This window comes from Chiloscyllium plagiosum, chromosome 4, assembly GCF_004010195.1.
Source record: "Chiloscyllium plagiosum isolate BGI_BamShark_2017 chromosome 4, ASM401019v2, whole genome shotgun sequence".
Classification (NCBI taxonomy): Eukaryota; Metazoa; Chordata; class Chondrichthyes; order Orectolobiformes; family Hemiscylliidae; genus Chiloscyllium; species Chiloscyllium plagiosum.
In genome coordinates this window covers 40,285,693-40,301,762 of record NC_057713.1, presented here as the reverse complement: position 1 = coordinate 40,301,762, position 16,070 = coordinate 40,285,693, and the positions used below count along the sequence as shown (strand labels likewise).

Here is a 16,070-nt window from a genome sequence, read left to right as displayed (position 1 = left end):
CCCCCTCCCCCCTCCTCTCCCCCTTCCATGTCACTCATCCGACTGTTTTGCATGGCTTTGGGTGGGATGGACAGTTATAAGAGACAAGGTACCACAATTAAGTGGGGCAGGTTGGATGGATTAGACAATCTTTATCTGTCCATCATTGTTGTAAATAGGTATTTATTTAAAATATATGCCCAGTACTTTATAATACTATGAAATCCTTGCTATCCAGTTTCTTGAAAGACTGGTTCTGGAAAATCACAGCTGCGTCTGAGGATACAGTGCCACTATTGCACTTCGGTTACATTGTTGTAAGTGTCCAAGAGTTTTAGTGTATTTTTATATCACGTTTTTAAAAAAATTAGCAAATCCCATGGATTTGTCCATGTTAAGACCAGAATATAATTGATAACACATGCAGAATACAACATCCTGACCATTTGTTGACTTTAGATTATTGAATTTGTTGCTGCATTAACTGTACATGGAAATACTAATTCATTATGTTGTGAGTGGATGAAAAGTCTTTTAAAGTGGGATCTGCTGAAAGAGAGGTCCTTGTAGGTTATGCAAGTCCCTTTGTCTGATGTTGAGCTCAGAATTGAATCAACTGTGTTTCCAACCTTTCTGGAGCTATATCTGATCTCTGATTAAGAATTCTCCTCATTCTGACTATTCTAAAATTGTTTGAGGGAATTATGAAGTGAAACATGAACTTGTTAGGAAGGTGCTTTCTTAGTAAAAAAAAAACTGTCCATAGCCCAATATTACTACAATGAATAAAGATGAAACTCTTCTGAAACTCCAAAGACATACTTTCCTAAAATGAGTCAAGATTCTGTACTTAAGTTATTTCAGAGCAAATGGCCATTTTTAGACTACCAGGGCAGAACTTGACTGTTGATGAAAACACATTTGTCAAAGCTTTTCATCCAGCACTCAGCAGGCCAGTTCACAAACAGTGCCAATGTAAGGGAGAAACCATATTTATATTGTATCAGAAGAGAATCCTAACTGGATGACAAATGGACTCTGAATAGTAGAGACGCCATCATGGAGAATGCATCAGTTAGATGATTACTGACAGTTAGCTGCCAATCTCTGGTTAAATTTTAAACTAGGTAGGTTGTCTGTATTGTCCAGAAAATGTCTCTCGTCTATTTTGTTGAGTTGAAACAAACACAATGTATTCTTTCTGTTTGCAAATAACAGAGCTCTGTATCTACTTTCGTAGTTTTCAATACGTTAAGATTAAAACTTCAAAATTAGATGATGAAAACAAAGTTGGTTATGTGGCAAATGGTAGGCCACGACAGAGGAGAAGCTGAAGAAGTGATAATGAGAGCTGAAAGTAGGAGAGAATGGACAAACTGTACTGGAAGCAACCTATGGCATGACAAGACCAGGGTGTGGGGGTGGATTAAAAAAAATGGAAGACAGAGTTAGGCTATAAAGTTGTTGAACTCTCTGTTGAGTCTGAAAAGCTGCAGGGTCCACAAGTGGAAAATGAGATCCTGTTCTTTGAGCTTACATTGAGGCTTCCTAGTGCACTGCTTTAGGCCTGTGACAGAAATATTCACGTGGGAACACAGTGTGTTGAAGTAGCAGGCATCCTGAAACTTGGGGCTGATTTTACAGACAGAGAATAGATGTTCTGCAAAGCAGCCACCTGATCTGTATTTCGTCTCCCCAGTTTGGAGGCGATCACGCTGTGAACACTGCTCACTACCCTAGTTTAAACCCTGTGAAACAGAGCTAGCAAATCTCTTGACCTTGTACACGTTCCACCTGCCGTGGAAGAGATCCCAATGATCCAGATTTATGAAGCCCTCCCTCGTACACTAGTTGGGGCCGCAGCTGTTCACTTTATATATAAATGATCTGGACGAAGAGACTGGGGGCATTCTGGCGAAGTTCGCCAATGATTAGGTGGACAGGCAGGTAGTTCTGAGGAGGTGGGGAGGCTACAGAAAGATGTGGACAGTTTAGGAGAATGGTCCAAGAAATGGCTGATGAAATTCAGTGTGAGCAAATGCGAGGTCATGCACTTTGGGGAAAAAAGAACACAGGCATGGACTATTTTATAAACGGTGAGAAAATTCATAAAGCCAAAGTACAAAGGATCTGGGAGTGCTTGTACAGGATTCTTTAAAAGTTGACTTGCAGGTTGAGTCTGTGGTTAAGAAAGCAAATGTAAATGGGTTGAAATGTAAAAGCAGTGATGTGCTACGCGGACTCATGTGCACAGCCTTAGCATTAAACGGAGTCAATTTAGAGCAGATATGTCTTCACTGCAGAGACTGATAAATTATTAATCTCGCAAGGAATTAAGGGATATGGGGAGAGTGTGGGTAAGTGGCGTTTAAATGCCCATTAGCCATGATTGAATGGCGGAGTAGACTTGATGGGCCAAATGGCCTTACTTCCACTTCTATTTATTTTGGTCTTATGGATAAGGTAAATAGACAAGGCCTTTCTCCCAAGGTAGGGGAGTCCAAAGGACTAGAGGGTATAGATTTAAGGTGAGAGGGGAAAGATTTTAAAATGACCTGAGGGGTAATGTTTTCACTCAAATGGTGGCGAATGTATGGAACAGGCTGCCAGTGGAGCTGGGCACAATTACAACATTTAAAAAGCATCTGATGGTATATGAACAGAAAGGATTTAGAGGGATATGGGCCAAGTGCTGGCAAATGGGACTAGATCAGTTTAGGATATCTGGTTGGTGCATATGAGTTGGACCAAAGCGTCTGTGCCCATGCTGTATGGCTCTATAATGGGGAAAATATGGCAGCTATATTATATATAGTGATTTTCCAACAAATCACAGTAAATGACCAGATCATCTGCCTTGTCTGCAACTTGTCAACTCTCAAGTGGTGAGGGTAATGTGGGAGGTCAGGCCATCATGATAGGCATGTACTGAGGTTACTTTAAAAGAGCCAAATCATACTTTGCACACCTCTTTGAAATGTTTTCAATTCAAAGCATTTCCCCTGTGAGCAAAGTGGAGTAGACTATGACTGTTTGTTATAGTATTGGGATCAGCTGTCACTTTCTGTTGCCCCATCTGTACACCTGAGAAATTTGCACCATTCTTAGAAGAGCTGCTGGCCCCTTTCTTTTTGTCTACTTTGAAATACCCTCCTCTATCTCATAATGGCCTGCCATCCTTAGTTGAACAAAGAATACAGATTATTTCCTATGAAATGGCATCTGAGGTCAATCACAAGTAGGGTCCAGATTTAGAGGTGTTCCTGTTTCCCAGAAATACATATTGTGTGGAGAAATAACACATCCTGAGGCGTATTTTTCGATTCCACACACATACTGATTTATTTAGGAAAGTCAGGTCACACAGATTAACCTGATATAAGCTGCTTGCATTATTTAAATTAAAGATACATATGGAATAATATCTATTTTTTCTACAAATAGCTGAAGGAGCAAGCGGGAGACTCCATTCTGGTATTGGAGCAAGCACTTCAATTGACTACTGACCTCCATGTTCACACGATGAGAACACTGGATCTTATAGCAGCAGAACCTAGTCTGGCGAATGGAGAAGCAGAAAGTTCGGCAGCTGGATTATGCATCAGTGTGGATGAAATGCATTGCCAGGTAATTCTCACAAGCGTTTCATGTTTCCCGTTAAACAGCTAGTGCAAGTAGGGGAAAATGAAATTGCACCACAATATTGTGCTGTAGAAGTCCAAGTTGGCTAATATTCCATTTCTAATGTGGTCCAAAGGTCAAATAAAAATATAAATGTAAGAATGTTGTCATACTGTAAACAGCAGACATTTAATGATAGGTAACAATTGAATAGTGATCTTGTGATTTGTTGCAAGTGTTTTATTTCATTTGTACATGTATAATAGCTACTTAAACTTGTATTGCTCTTTATTAAGTCATACAGCATGGAAATACTTTCAATCCAATATGTTTGTGCCGATCAGATATCCCAATCTGACCTAATCCCATTTTCTAGCATTTGGCCCATGTCTCTCTAAACCCTTCCAATTCATATAGCCATTCAGATGTCTTTGATAATGTTCAAATTGTACCCACTTCCTCTGGCAGCTCATTCCATACACGCATCACCCTTTTACATGAAAACCTCTCAGGTCCCTTTTAAATCTTTCACCTCTCACCTTAAACATATGCCCTCTAGATTTGGAAATCCCACCCTAGGAAAAAGACCTTGGCTATTTACCCTATCCATGCCCCCTCATGATTTTATAAACTTCAATAAGGTCACCTCTTAGCCTCTGATGCACCAGGGAACAGCCCCACCCTATAACTCAAACTCTCCAGTCTTCAATTTTAGCTTCACACTATTTCCTATATATGCATTGTGTCCAGTAGTTCCAACTCGCTATATTTGAGTTGGTAGAAATAAGCAGTAAATGTAGAATGTCCTCTGAATTATTGGGATATTTGATCATAGATCATAAATATTATCCTGACTTGAGTAAGTCTATAGAGTAGCTGTTGAACTAAGAAAAGTTTTAGTGGAGTATACAACAATCATTTGTTGACAACTGTGCAAGACAACTAATTCACACTTTTTTCTGGCCCATCCCAGAGCTGCTTCTTCAGTTTTTCTTCTCAATTATTGTTCTTCACCTGCTATCTTCCAAGCACAGAAATCCTCAGTAGATTTTAAAATGATACATTTTGAACCTCTGTCATCTCTTCATTGCTCCCAGCACTTCTGGATGTGAAACCACGTTTAACAGGTCCATCCCAAGTCTGAGAAACTGATTCAGCAAACTTATCCCACATCAAATTTCCTTCAAACCTTTCCTCACTTGACAGCTTCATAATTGTAGCCATTCATGTGAAAGTTGAAACTTTATTGCTGGAACAGCACAGCAGGTCAGGCAGCATCCAGGGAACAGGAGATTCGACGTTTCGGGCACAGGCCCTTCTTCAGGAATGAGCTGAGAGTGTTCAGCAGGAGAAGATAAAAGGTAGGGAGGAGGGACTTGGAGGAGGGGCGTTGGAAATGTGATAGGTGGAAAGAGGTCAAGGTGAGGGTGATAGGTCGGAGTAGGATGGAGGCGGAGAGGTCAACAAGAAGACTGCAGGTCAGGAAGGCGGAGCCGGGCTGGAGGGATTCGGCTGAGACAAGGGGGGGGGAGGGGGGATGAAGAAACTGGTGAAGTCCAAGTTCATCCCCTGTGGTTGGAGGGTTCCCAGTCGGAAGATAAGACGCTCCTCCTCCGACCGTCGCGTTGTTGTGGTTTGGCGGTGGATGAGTCCAATGACCTGCATATCCTCGGTGGAGTGGGAGGGGGAGTGGAAATGCTGTGCTACAGGGTGATTGGGTTGGCCCAGAGGTGCTCTCTGAATCGCTCCGCAACTCCCCCTCCCACTCCACCGAGGATATGCAGGTCATTGGACTCATCCACCGCCAAACCACAACAACCCGACGGTCGGAGGAGGAGCGTCTTATCTTCCGACTGGGAACCCTCCAACCAAAGGGGATGAACTTGGACTTCACCAGTTTCTTCATCCCCCCTCCCCCCAACTTGTCTCAGCCGAATCCCTCCAGCCCGGCACCGCCCTCCTGACCTGCAGTCTTCTTCTTGACCTCTCCGCCCCCATCCTACTCCGACCTATCACCCTCACCTTGACCTCTTTCCACCTATCACATTTCCAACGCCCCTCCTCCAAGTCCCTCCTCCCTACCCTTTATCTTCTCCTGCTGAACACTCTCTGCTCATTCCTGAAGAAGGGCATGTGCCCGAAACGTCGAATCTTCTGTTCCCTAGAAGCTGCCTGACCTGCTGTGCTGTTCCAGCAATAAAGTTTCAGCAAGAAAGAAATCCCAGGGAGAGAGATAGGACAAAGAGAGAGAGAGAGGAGCTGCAGCAGCAGAGAGATAGAGCTGAGAGAGTGGGGTGGTGGTGGGGGCTGTGATGTGGCTAGAGTGATGTACAGACAGGAATAGCAAGATCCCACAGAGCTGTCAGACAGATGCAGAGAGAGATTTGCAGAACACTGGGAAATGTACATTGGACAGAGATGTGAAGGATGTTGAGAGATAGGGATTGAAGGAAAGATGTGGGAGAGAGAACTGGGAACACAGAAATAGACATGAGAGCTGCAGAGAGAGAGGGAAGCAGTGAAATCTGTGGGATCAGATCCCTCTCTAGCATTTTGCTCCTTTGTCTCTCCCCGTTCCCACAGACAGCGGAGTGCTTTGAGTCCTTCGTGATGGGGGATGGAGGTGTACAGGGACTGGATGTCCATGGTGAAGATGAGGAGTTGGGGACCGGGGAAGCGGAAATCCTGGAGGAGGTGGAGGGCGTGGGTGGTGTCCCGAACGTAGGTGGGGAGTTCTTGGACTAATGGGGACAGGACCGTGTCGAGGTAAATTCATGTGAAAACCTAAACCAAGTCCACATTTAGTTTTGTTTTTGTTATTTTCCGAACATGAATGGAAGTTTACTGCTATGTCTCCCTGGGACTCCACCCCATTGTTCATGTGACCTCAAAATATAGGAAATAGGAGTCTGTGTAGTCAACTCAGTCCCCCTACTATTGATAAGATCTTTACTGATCTCATCTTGGTCTCAACTCCTATTTTCCTGCTTGATGTCAGTATCCCTCCAAGGCATTACTAATTCTATTTCTTCCTCAAATTTATTCAGTATTCCAGCTTCCATTCTATTTTAGGTAGTGAATTCCACAAATTCACAACTCTCTGGGAGAAGTAATTTCTCCTCATCTCTGTTTTAAGTCTGCTACCTTTTGTTGACCTAAATCTATAATGTTTTGTTTTTGAAAGACTTTGTGTCCACCATATTTTCACGTAGGTTCTCATTCACTCCTTCCTTGCCCTTGTATTTCCTGTCGTTAACGTTTTGAACTCTGTGCATTTTGTGAAGTACTTACAGCACAGAAACAGACCATTCATCCTGACAGGTCATGCCGATTTTCATTCTCCTTCATTTAAAATCATCAGTAAACCTCCAGATCCTTTTGTTTCTCTACCCTAATCAGCCAATTACTTGCCAAGGAGAATAATGCACCCCTTTTCTTCCCACCAAAATATACTATCTCACTGATTTGTATTATGTTTCTCTTAACTGCACCGCAAAAACCAAAATAGTTCAAATTCCAATCTCAGTCAATCCAAGTTCCCTCTCCACAGCCCTATAATTCATTGCATATTTCTTCCACATTCGACTGCAATAAACATGAACCATGTTCCTGTTATCTCTTCCCAAAATACATCTATCACCGACCTACTCTACCATTCTAGTTTTTTGTTGCACCTGAGCTAACTTGATATACAATGGACACCAAATTGCTGGTTTCAAAAGTAAAAACAAAACGTATCAAAACGAAACAAAAAAATGTTTTTGCTTTCATTTCAGATTTACAGGATTACAGTATTTTGCTTTTGAGTTAGTTGTGAGAAAATTGTTTTGATGTTTAAATATTGCTTCAGTACAGGTTTAGTCTTTGAGATTTCTGGGAACTAAATAAAGTTTTCTAATTGATCACGTGCAAGTGTATTGCACATTGACATGAACTATGTCGCCAATTCAAACTCCATTCACTTACATATTTCAGACATAATGTATTCCCGTTAACAAACTGCAAATGTGAGTGTATTATTATATATACTTTGTTATTGCAATAATACACCATGACCTCTGATAATGGAGAGAAGACCTCTACACAAAGCAAGAATACTTATTTTGCATACATTTTATAATATACTAATTAGAAAAGATTTAACCATAATGGTTTGTGGTAATATTTGTAACTTAGCTTACGCATGACAGTTATTTTTAAATGCAACTATTATTTACCTATGCGAGTCTACAGTTGTGTCTGAAAATGTTTATACTAACGCATTAGTAAATTGAAAGCATGTATATGTTCCTTACAATAGTATTTCAATGTGTGTTTAAATTTGCCACCAAAATCTTTTTAAATTACAGGTTTGTTATGATCTGGGTACAGTATTCTTCAGTCAAGGATCTTCTAACCTCACAGCCTATGAAAAAGCAAAGGAACACTTATTCAAAACCAGTGAACTGCTCTCAAAGGTACACTGCAAATGATCCCATAGCCCATTATCACTATATAACTGTAATTTTCTCGTATATTATTCGTATCTGCAAACCATGATATTAACAGGCTCTGCAGTAGACTGTCAAAGCTAAATCTGATTATATTCTCTCCTGCTATCTAGAAGTGCTTTGTCATATAATAGAGCTGAGCTTATAATACAGATCAGGACTTGATACCAGAATCTTGCTTGTTTATATCATAGATCCATTCACTGCCTTAACCAACTAAACTTTCCAAATGAATTCTTATGGGCTGGATTTTCCAGTCAGTAGTATGGGAATGAACCGCTCTACCAACCTTAAAGAAAGCTACTCAGAAAAATATAGCAATTTCTACACTGTAGACATCCTTTCCTAACATTAGTTTATTAATATCCCAAGTTGAGGGAAGCTCAACCTCCATCAGCAGTGATGTAAACATACAAAGTAAGCAGCAGATCGCCATAAAGTATTCTTACAGCAAGAAGGAAGTTCAAAACCCCAGAATACATCCAATTATAATTTATCTGTAAAAATTATTTGAATATACACATGGAATTGATAGAGTTAAGTTAGCAGGTAAAAATATAAACTTTTTATAAAAATATTTCAAAAACTTTAATTTCTCAAAATGAAGCAGTTAGGGTTTCTGCATACATAAAATTGAATTTTTCAGCTTGAATAAGCCTGTTTAGCAATAGTTGTGTCCTTAGCTTTTTTTTTGGAGAGATCATAAAGGACACAGACTCCAAAAAGTCCAAGTTAGTGTTTCAGGGCCAATTTGATTATAGTTAACAGATACTGTCCCAGGCAAAAAAATTGTATAATGAAGGGAAGGTTTGTTCTGGTTTGGTTTTAGCACAGTAGAGTTGAAAAAGCTGCTAGACCCCAAAGAAACAGGCCCAGGCTGATCCTCCCCTCTCTCTGGCTTTTCTTCTGTACGACCCTGGGTTTGATTTTACTTTTTGTGCCAAGGGATATTTATGGGGATTATTGCAAGTGTTGGGAACAGTATAATTAAGTCGGTTTAATCTGTTGGGTTTTCAAATAAGTTAAATTATTCTGTATTCTGTTCTCTTTTTGTGTTTCATTCGGTAATCTTGGAAAGAAATTCTGCTTTGTTTAAAACTACATGGTTTGACCACCTGCATCTCTGCTGGAATGTCCGCGTTACACATGCTTAAAACAACTCGCAAAGTTCAGGTCTGGGCTAATTCCCTGAAATGTTTTGAGGGGGTCTGGCTTGGTCCATAACAAACTAAATACCTTGTTAAAGACCCAGCTACATCCCCTTCAACAAGCTGTAACATTTCAAGGGTTTCTCTACAGTGAGATGGAGTTAAATTCTTGTAACTTCAATAACATTTAATCTTTTTCAGTGAATTGCCTGGATGTGGGTATTACTAGCAACACCTGAATTTCATTATTCATCTTACATTGTCCTGAAGAACATTGTGACAAGACACATTCATGAATAAAACTGAGTGGCTTACTAGGGCAGTTAAGCATTAACTACTTTGTTGGAGAACAGGAGTCACATATAGGCCAGACAGGGTAAAGACAGCAGATTTCTTTCTCTAAAGGAAACTAATGAGTCAGTCAAATTTTTCAACAATCCCTTATTGATGCTTGTATTTAATTCCAGACTTCATTAATGACAAAATTGGAATTTCCCAGCTGCTGATAACCAGACCAACAACATTCCTGCAATATTAACATACCTGATTGCTGCCACATGAAGCTCAGCAGCTCTCATTTGAAGATGCATAGAATTACTGACAGCCTGTCGTGGATTTCCATATTAATTGCACGTGTGCAGTAATTGCTATCAGTTGCAGAGGAATAATGATGGGAACTTGTTTTCCATAATTAGTAGCACAATAACTGTTCTTGATCGCGAGCACAGGTCATTGTAGCATTAGTGTCTTGTTCTGTCAACTAAGAAATCCAAGTGAATACTGTGATGTACTCTGGGTCCTAGAAAGTTGTTGGAAAAGATATCAAGTAAGTAGACAGTGAAATTAGTCAACCAGGGTACAGTACTGGTTATGTGGGTGCTATTTGTAGATTACGTCTCCATGCAAGAGCAAGAAAGACATTAGTGATTATTTGTGTTGGGAGAGAACTGTGGAGGTTGAAATAAATTCAAGAAAAAAACTATAGAATTGTTTATTTTCATGAAGCAATACTACTATGTTTACTTTTAGTGTGTTTCACTTTCTTAAAAAAAAATTCTTCTCAGATGGGACCTAACCCTGTTCACTGTCGAATTGACCGGAGGAGATTAGACGGTTATTGTCAGGCTTGTGCAGTGTTAACAACACCATCTGATACAAATGAACTGCAGCTAACAACATATGGTCGGGTTCACCACTGCATTAAATCCTGTAACTATCAGGTAAGGTTATACCTTGGTAATGTGACATTTTTCTTTTTATTTTAGTACACTATCAATAAAGTAACTTGCTGCTCTAATACTGTTGTAAAATTAATGCATTTAACATATCTAACTACTAAGAGCAAAGTTTCTCATTGACCTGTACGGAACAGGAGCAAACTTAAAATATGATTGCCTATAGCTTTCAATATTGTTATGGGAAGCAATGGCTGCAGCCAATTCTTTGTCCACTCGTGTAAACCTGTGCACTGTGACTGACCTTGAAGCTGTTGCCCAGTCAAAGCATCAAAATAAATACACAAAAAAACTTTGCAATTTCTTCATGTCTAATATAATCCTCTTCTAACTTACATTCTGTGTAATGTATAATATATGCAATTATATGCATTGAAATACCGCAAAATAAAATGAATGAAATAATGGCAAAATGAAAGATAGGTTTGAAAGCTATGTTACTGTGACCACCACCTCTGCCTGTGCCATCCCAAACTTATCATAACCTTGATTTTGGTTCAACATGCTATCAGTTCACAGTTGTAAAGTAAAAGCTTGATTCAAAAAAATAACTCCATTGGATGTGATAGTTGATTTAAAAATAGTTGTTAGCTCTGCCATATGTTCTCTATTAGCAATTCGTAAAGTACCTTCAAAAAATTATTGTGGACATCACTAGCGAAACCAGGATTTGTTGCCCATCCCTAATTCTCCTTGAACTGAATGACTTGCTAGCTCGTTTGGAGGGCATTTAAGAGTCAACCACATTACTGTGGGTCTGAAATCCTATGTAGGCGAGACCAAATAAGAATGAAAAATTCCTTCCCTAAAGAACATTAGTGAGCAACGTAGATTTTTAAGATAATTGATGGTAGCTTCATTGTTTTATTAATAACATTAGCTTTATGTACAGATTTACTAACTGAATTTATATTCCAGTAACTCTGTTGACAGACATTACTAATCCAGTGCCATTATGTCTGCTGGCAAGGAAATGCAGTGATGATTTTTCAAAGAAAGATGTTGGAATTGTGGAATAATTGTCAGTTTATAATACAAGCTCAATTTTATTTATTCAGCAGCTGCTGATAAATCCTTCTGCTTTATACTAACTGCCTTTTACAATTCTGAATTAAGATCCATTGGCCAATGAAGAGAGTACACTTTTCATTGTGCAATGTATAGATGAAATGTAATGAATAATGGTGCTTGTAAAATCATTCTTCATCTTTTACAGGGATTGATTGACATTTTTCTTGAAGATAATATAACTTTAAGCTTGTTGTCGCACTTCAGGCAGTCTGTCCTGAGAGAGCTTTACCAGATGGCTCAAAATGGGTAAAAATGTTTACAATTTCATCTGTGTTTAGAAATATTACTGTTGTTGGCTTGCACAGCAACTATTATTATTTGTCTTGGAATGGGGAGAGAGAGACAGTCAACTTGCATGCTTTGTAGACTAAAGGACATGAGCACTGGGGAATAGAATCCAGTTTTACGCCCAGTATCAGATGTATAAATATAACACAGACTAGAAGCTAAGAAACGTTCTCTCATTCTCTCTCGACAAGGTTGCCAATTTAGGTATTGTAGATAAAATTGACCTTTAAGGCCTTGAGAAATCTTTCCAAAAATAAGGATTGGCTTGTACACCAAATATAACCTACAGGCAATCACCGTTTTGAAATGTGAAATAAAAACACAATACCAGTAATTCAAACCAAATCCATGTGATACATTTAATTCAATAATTTATTTCTACAAGGATACTTTTAACCACCATCAAAACATATAGAAACAAATTCATCGTCTCCAATCTTTTCTGCCTCGATCTCTAAATCTGGCCTGGTTGATCAATATGACCTGTTTAATTTGACCCCCCCTTTCAGGCAACTACTGACTCAAGGCAGTACCTGATCTGACCAGGTACTATTGAGGCTGAACCTGCAAAAACTCAGCCATCAGGCCATCTACCCAAGTAGTTGTTGTCTTGCGTGCTGAATCTTGTCTGGTTAGAGCAGAGAGCTTTAATTATCACACTTCCTTCCAAATCTTTAATTTTGAACATTCCTAGGGAGATCAGCTAGTATGTTGTAAAAATAGTCTCAATGTATTGGCCTGTGTTCTAGCTTGTAATAATCTTTAATTCAGTTATTTAATGAGCACCTTGAGTATAATACTGACTTGGGATATACCTCTAGTAATTGTTTATCAACCACGTATTGACTAGTCATTGTTTATCAATCCATCTAGAGAATGAATTGATACATCTGGTTCAACTTCTTTCCATTGTGTTACAGTGACAGAAATTTAGAAGAAATTTGTTTTAAGGTCTGTTCATGCAACACTGTTCGGAATGTCCTGGAGCAACAGGTGATTGGAGTAAGATTCCACCAACTGCTGCTGAAACCGACCAAGGAAAGAATTGACTTCTTACTAGAAGTAAGGCCACAAGTGAACATTTAGCTGTTTTTAAAACTTGTGTATACATCAAAATGCAGATCTCGATTTTAATAATAGGTTAAAGTTGAGGCATTACTTAGCTATTTTGTTTGTATTCTGTGTATTCACAAAATTATTAAATATCATTTTACGCCAACACACCTGACCAGTGTCACTGTGAAACCTATGAATGACTGGTTTTGAATGGACGTACATGTTGCCTGACCTCCAAGAAGATCCTTCAGGTGGTTAATTCCTCACTTCACCTGAGATTTAGAATGATCTATTTGGCTGTGGAACCAGAGCCTCCGGTGCTTTGGCATTTTTTCGGTCTGTTGTGCCTTTGCAGGATGTTAGGAAGAACTATTCAAATAGTCTACATTTGTCTACTCTTACATTGTCCTGAAAAGCTTTCTCTTTGTGTATTCAAACAACTCCTTTTTTAAAGTTATTGTTTAATCTAATTTCATCACCTTTGCAAATTGTACATTTCATGTCATAACATCTTCTGCTTAAAAGAAAATGCATTTGTGTCATCTTTGTTTCTTTGGCCAATGATATTGAGCTGTGTCCTCCAGTAACTGATCCTTTTGTGCTTTGAAGTGGGTGGCACAGTGGTTAGCACTGCTGCCTCACAGCGCCAGAGACCCGGGTTCAATTCCCGCCTCAGGCGACTGTCTGTGTGGAGTTTGCACGTTCTCCCCGTGTCTGCGTGGGTTTCCTCCGGGTGCTCCGGTTTCCTCCCACAATCCAAAGATGTGCAGGTTAGGTGAATTGGCCATGCTAAATTGCCTGTAGTGTTAGGTAAGGGGTAAATGTAGGGGTATGGGTGGGTTCCGCTTCGGCGGGGCGGTGTGGACTTGTTGGGCCGAAGGGACTGTTTCCACACTGGAAGTAATCTAGTAATTTTTCTTCCTGTTATATCAAAATAATTCATTATTTTAAACACGGGAGATGCTGAGATTAGAGTTGGGATTGTGGTATTGGAAAAGCACAGCAGGTCAGGCAGCATCTGAGGAGCAGGAGAATCGACATTTCGGGCATAAGCCTTTCATCAGGAATGAATGTTCCTCAGATGTTGCCTGACCTACTGTGCTTTTCCAGCACCACATTCTCGGCCCCTTTATTTTAAACATCCCTATTGAAGCTTTTACTGGATATTTTTTTGAAGTGTTGAACAAAATCACTTGTTTCCCTCCTTTCTGGAGTACAAGTTCTACAAATGCTGGTTCCTTTCATATTTCACCAAAGTGTTCAGCAAAACAATTGATGTAATCGAATTAAATAATATAATTACCATTTAAGACAAATGTATAACATTTTCACCATGTAAACAACCATTTTAGTAAGATTATAATATTTTGTATTGCAGACATGTGCACGGTCATTAAATCTGGACAAAGCTTCAGAAGATTCCAAACAAAAGATGGCTGCTTTCTTAAAGTAAATATACAGTTCTTCTAAAGTGTACTTCACAATTTTCCATTTGTCTAATTTCTATCTTCCCTTATCATAACAAATTGAAAAGCTGGAGGTTTTCAAATGTTATTGAGAAGTTCCTTTTTCTGTTTGGTCTTCCTTAAGTAAAGCTGTACCTGGGGCTCCTAAATCCTAAAGGGATATTAACCTGCATTCACTGCATGTTGTTGATCCCAAATGCTCGCTAATTGCATGTTATCTTTTAGATACTTTTAAGCTGTATGTACGTACTGTGAAAGTCCATTTTGAGCAGTAGTTGATATAACACTAGGCTGTATTGTTGACACCCATCTCTGCTGGTCTCAGAGAAGATACTTAATAGATGTATTTGTTTGACCATTCTGAAAATGTTATTAAATTAAATAAAAATTTATAATCGATTGCTGGTTCCATTTGTGTATAACTTGTGTGAATTTGTGTACATCCTTGTTTTATTTCAGACTGCTGTGGTCTTACTTTCATTCCCTCTTTGCATCCATACTGTATTAAGATCGATGCTCAGTGTGCTGTTTTATGTTCCAATGCTTTTTCAGAAAGTGCCAAATGAGTCTCCCCATTAAATGGGATACATTGGACTCTTGGATGGACTGGAGCTTTTGCAACGTGATGAGCATTTGATTATTACATAGGGTGAAAAGTTAGAATCCTATTAGGCAGCAAATATCATGCAAAATTTTAAATATTCATTCATTGGCTTTTGATACTTGTATAGGAATTTGTGCCAAAGTTTAGATGACCCTCAGTTTGTTTTCATGATTTCCTCGCATGATATGTGCATGAGACTGTTAAAGGATGAAGAACGGAAACTGCTGCTTGATCAAATAAGAAAACGATCGCCTCGCCTTAATCTTTCAACTAAGCCATTGACTGTTTTCTATGATATACCTGGTAAGTCTGATACAGCACCTCAATCAAATAGATCAATAGAACAATGTGATTAGTGTTTGCTTTTAGCTTAAAATGCATTTAGCTTTTGAACCAGTCAGTATAGTGATATATTTCTTTCACGTGCGAGAATATAATTTCACTGGTTCTGATAGCCCTTTGTTTCCATTCATGTCACACCCCAGTCCAAATTTGTTGTTCTTCCTTTACAAGCTGACTCAATATGTGTTTGTTGCCCTCTTAGAAAATAAGGGCTTCACTTCTAACCCTAACATGAGATTTATGATGCCATAAGCTGTTGATTTTCCTCTACCAGTGGCTGTTTGTGCATTCAACAAGCTGGGTCCAGTTGGAATAGATATGGCGCTGACCAAAAGCTATACACAAAGTGCAGAGTGACATTTAACAAATTAAGAGCAGAATTGGGCCGTATGGTTTTTCAAGTCTGCATCACCGTTCAATAAGATCTGGCTGATCTGTTTGTGTTTCAAGTTTCACACTCCTATTTACCACCTGTAACCTTAGATCATTTTTAGGCAAGGGAATCCATCTGTTTGCCTTTAAAATATTCAATGACTCTACTTCCACCTCCTTCTGAGGCAGAGTTCCAGCGTTGTTCAATTCTCGAAGAAAAAAAACTTCTCCTCATCTCTTTCTGAAAGGACTGTCTAATTTTTGCAGTGTCCCCTAGGTGGGGACTTGTCCACAAGAAGAAACATCATTTCCATGTCCACCTTGTCAATACCGTTTAAGAACTTACAAATTTCAGTCAAGTCATCAGTCACTCTTACAAACTGCAGTGAAAGCAAGCT

At 39.2% G+C, this 16,070-nt stretch overlaps 1 protein-coding gene across 2 annotated transcripts in view; it reads left to right on the top strand.

Moving 5' to 3' along the window:
* Positions 1–16,070, top strand: part of ints8 (integrator complex subunit 8) — an 80,502-nt gene that overhangs the window by 28,606 nt on the left and 35,826 nt on the right. For both annotated transcript variants that reach the window (XM_043688035.1, XM_043688036.1), the window contains 7 exons: positions 3,424–3,606; positions 7,950–8,057; positions 10,303–10,458; positions 11,690–11,790; positions 12,753–12,894; positions 14,267–14,337; positions 15,086–15,261. In XM_043688035.1, the coding sequence (XP_043543970.1) occupies positions 3,424–3,606; positions 7,950–8,057; positions 10,303–10,458; positions 11,690–11,790; positions 12,753–12,894; positions 14,267–14,337; positions 15,086–15,261 (937 nt within the window). The remainder of the gene's footprint in view (positions 1–3,423; positions 3,607–7,949; positions 8,058–10,302; positions 10,459–11,689; positions 11,791–12,752; positions 12,895–14,266; positions 14,338–15,085; positions 15,262–16,070) is intronic.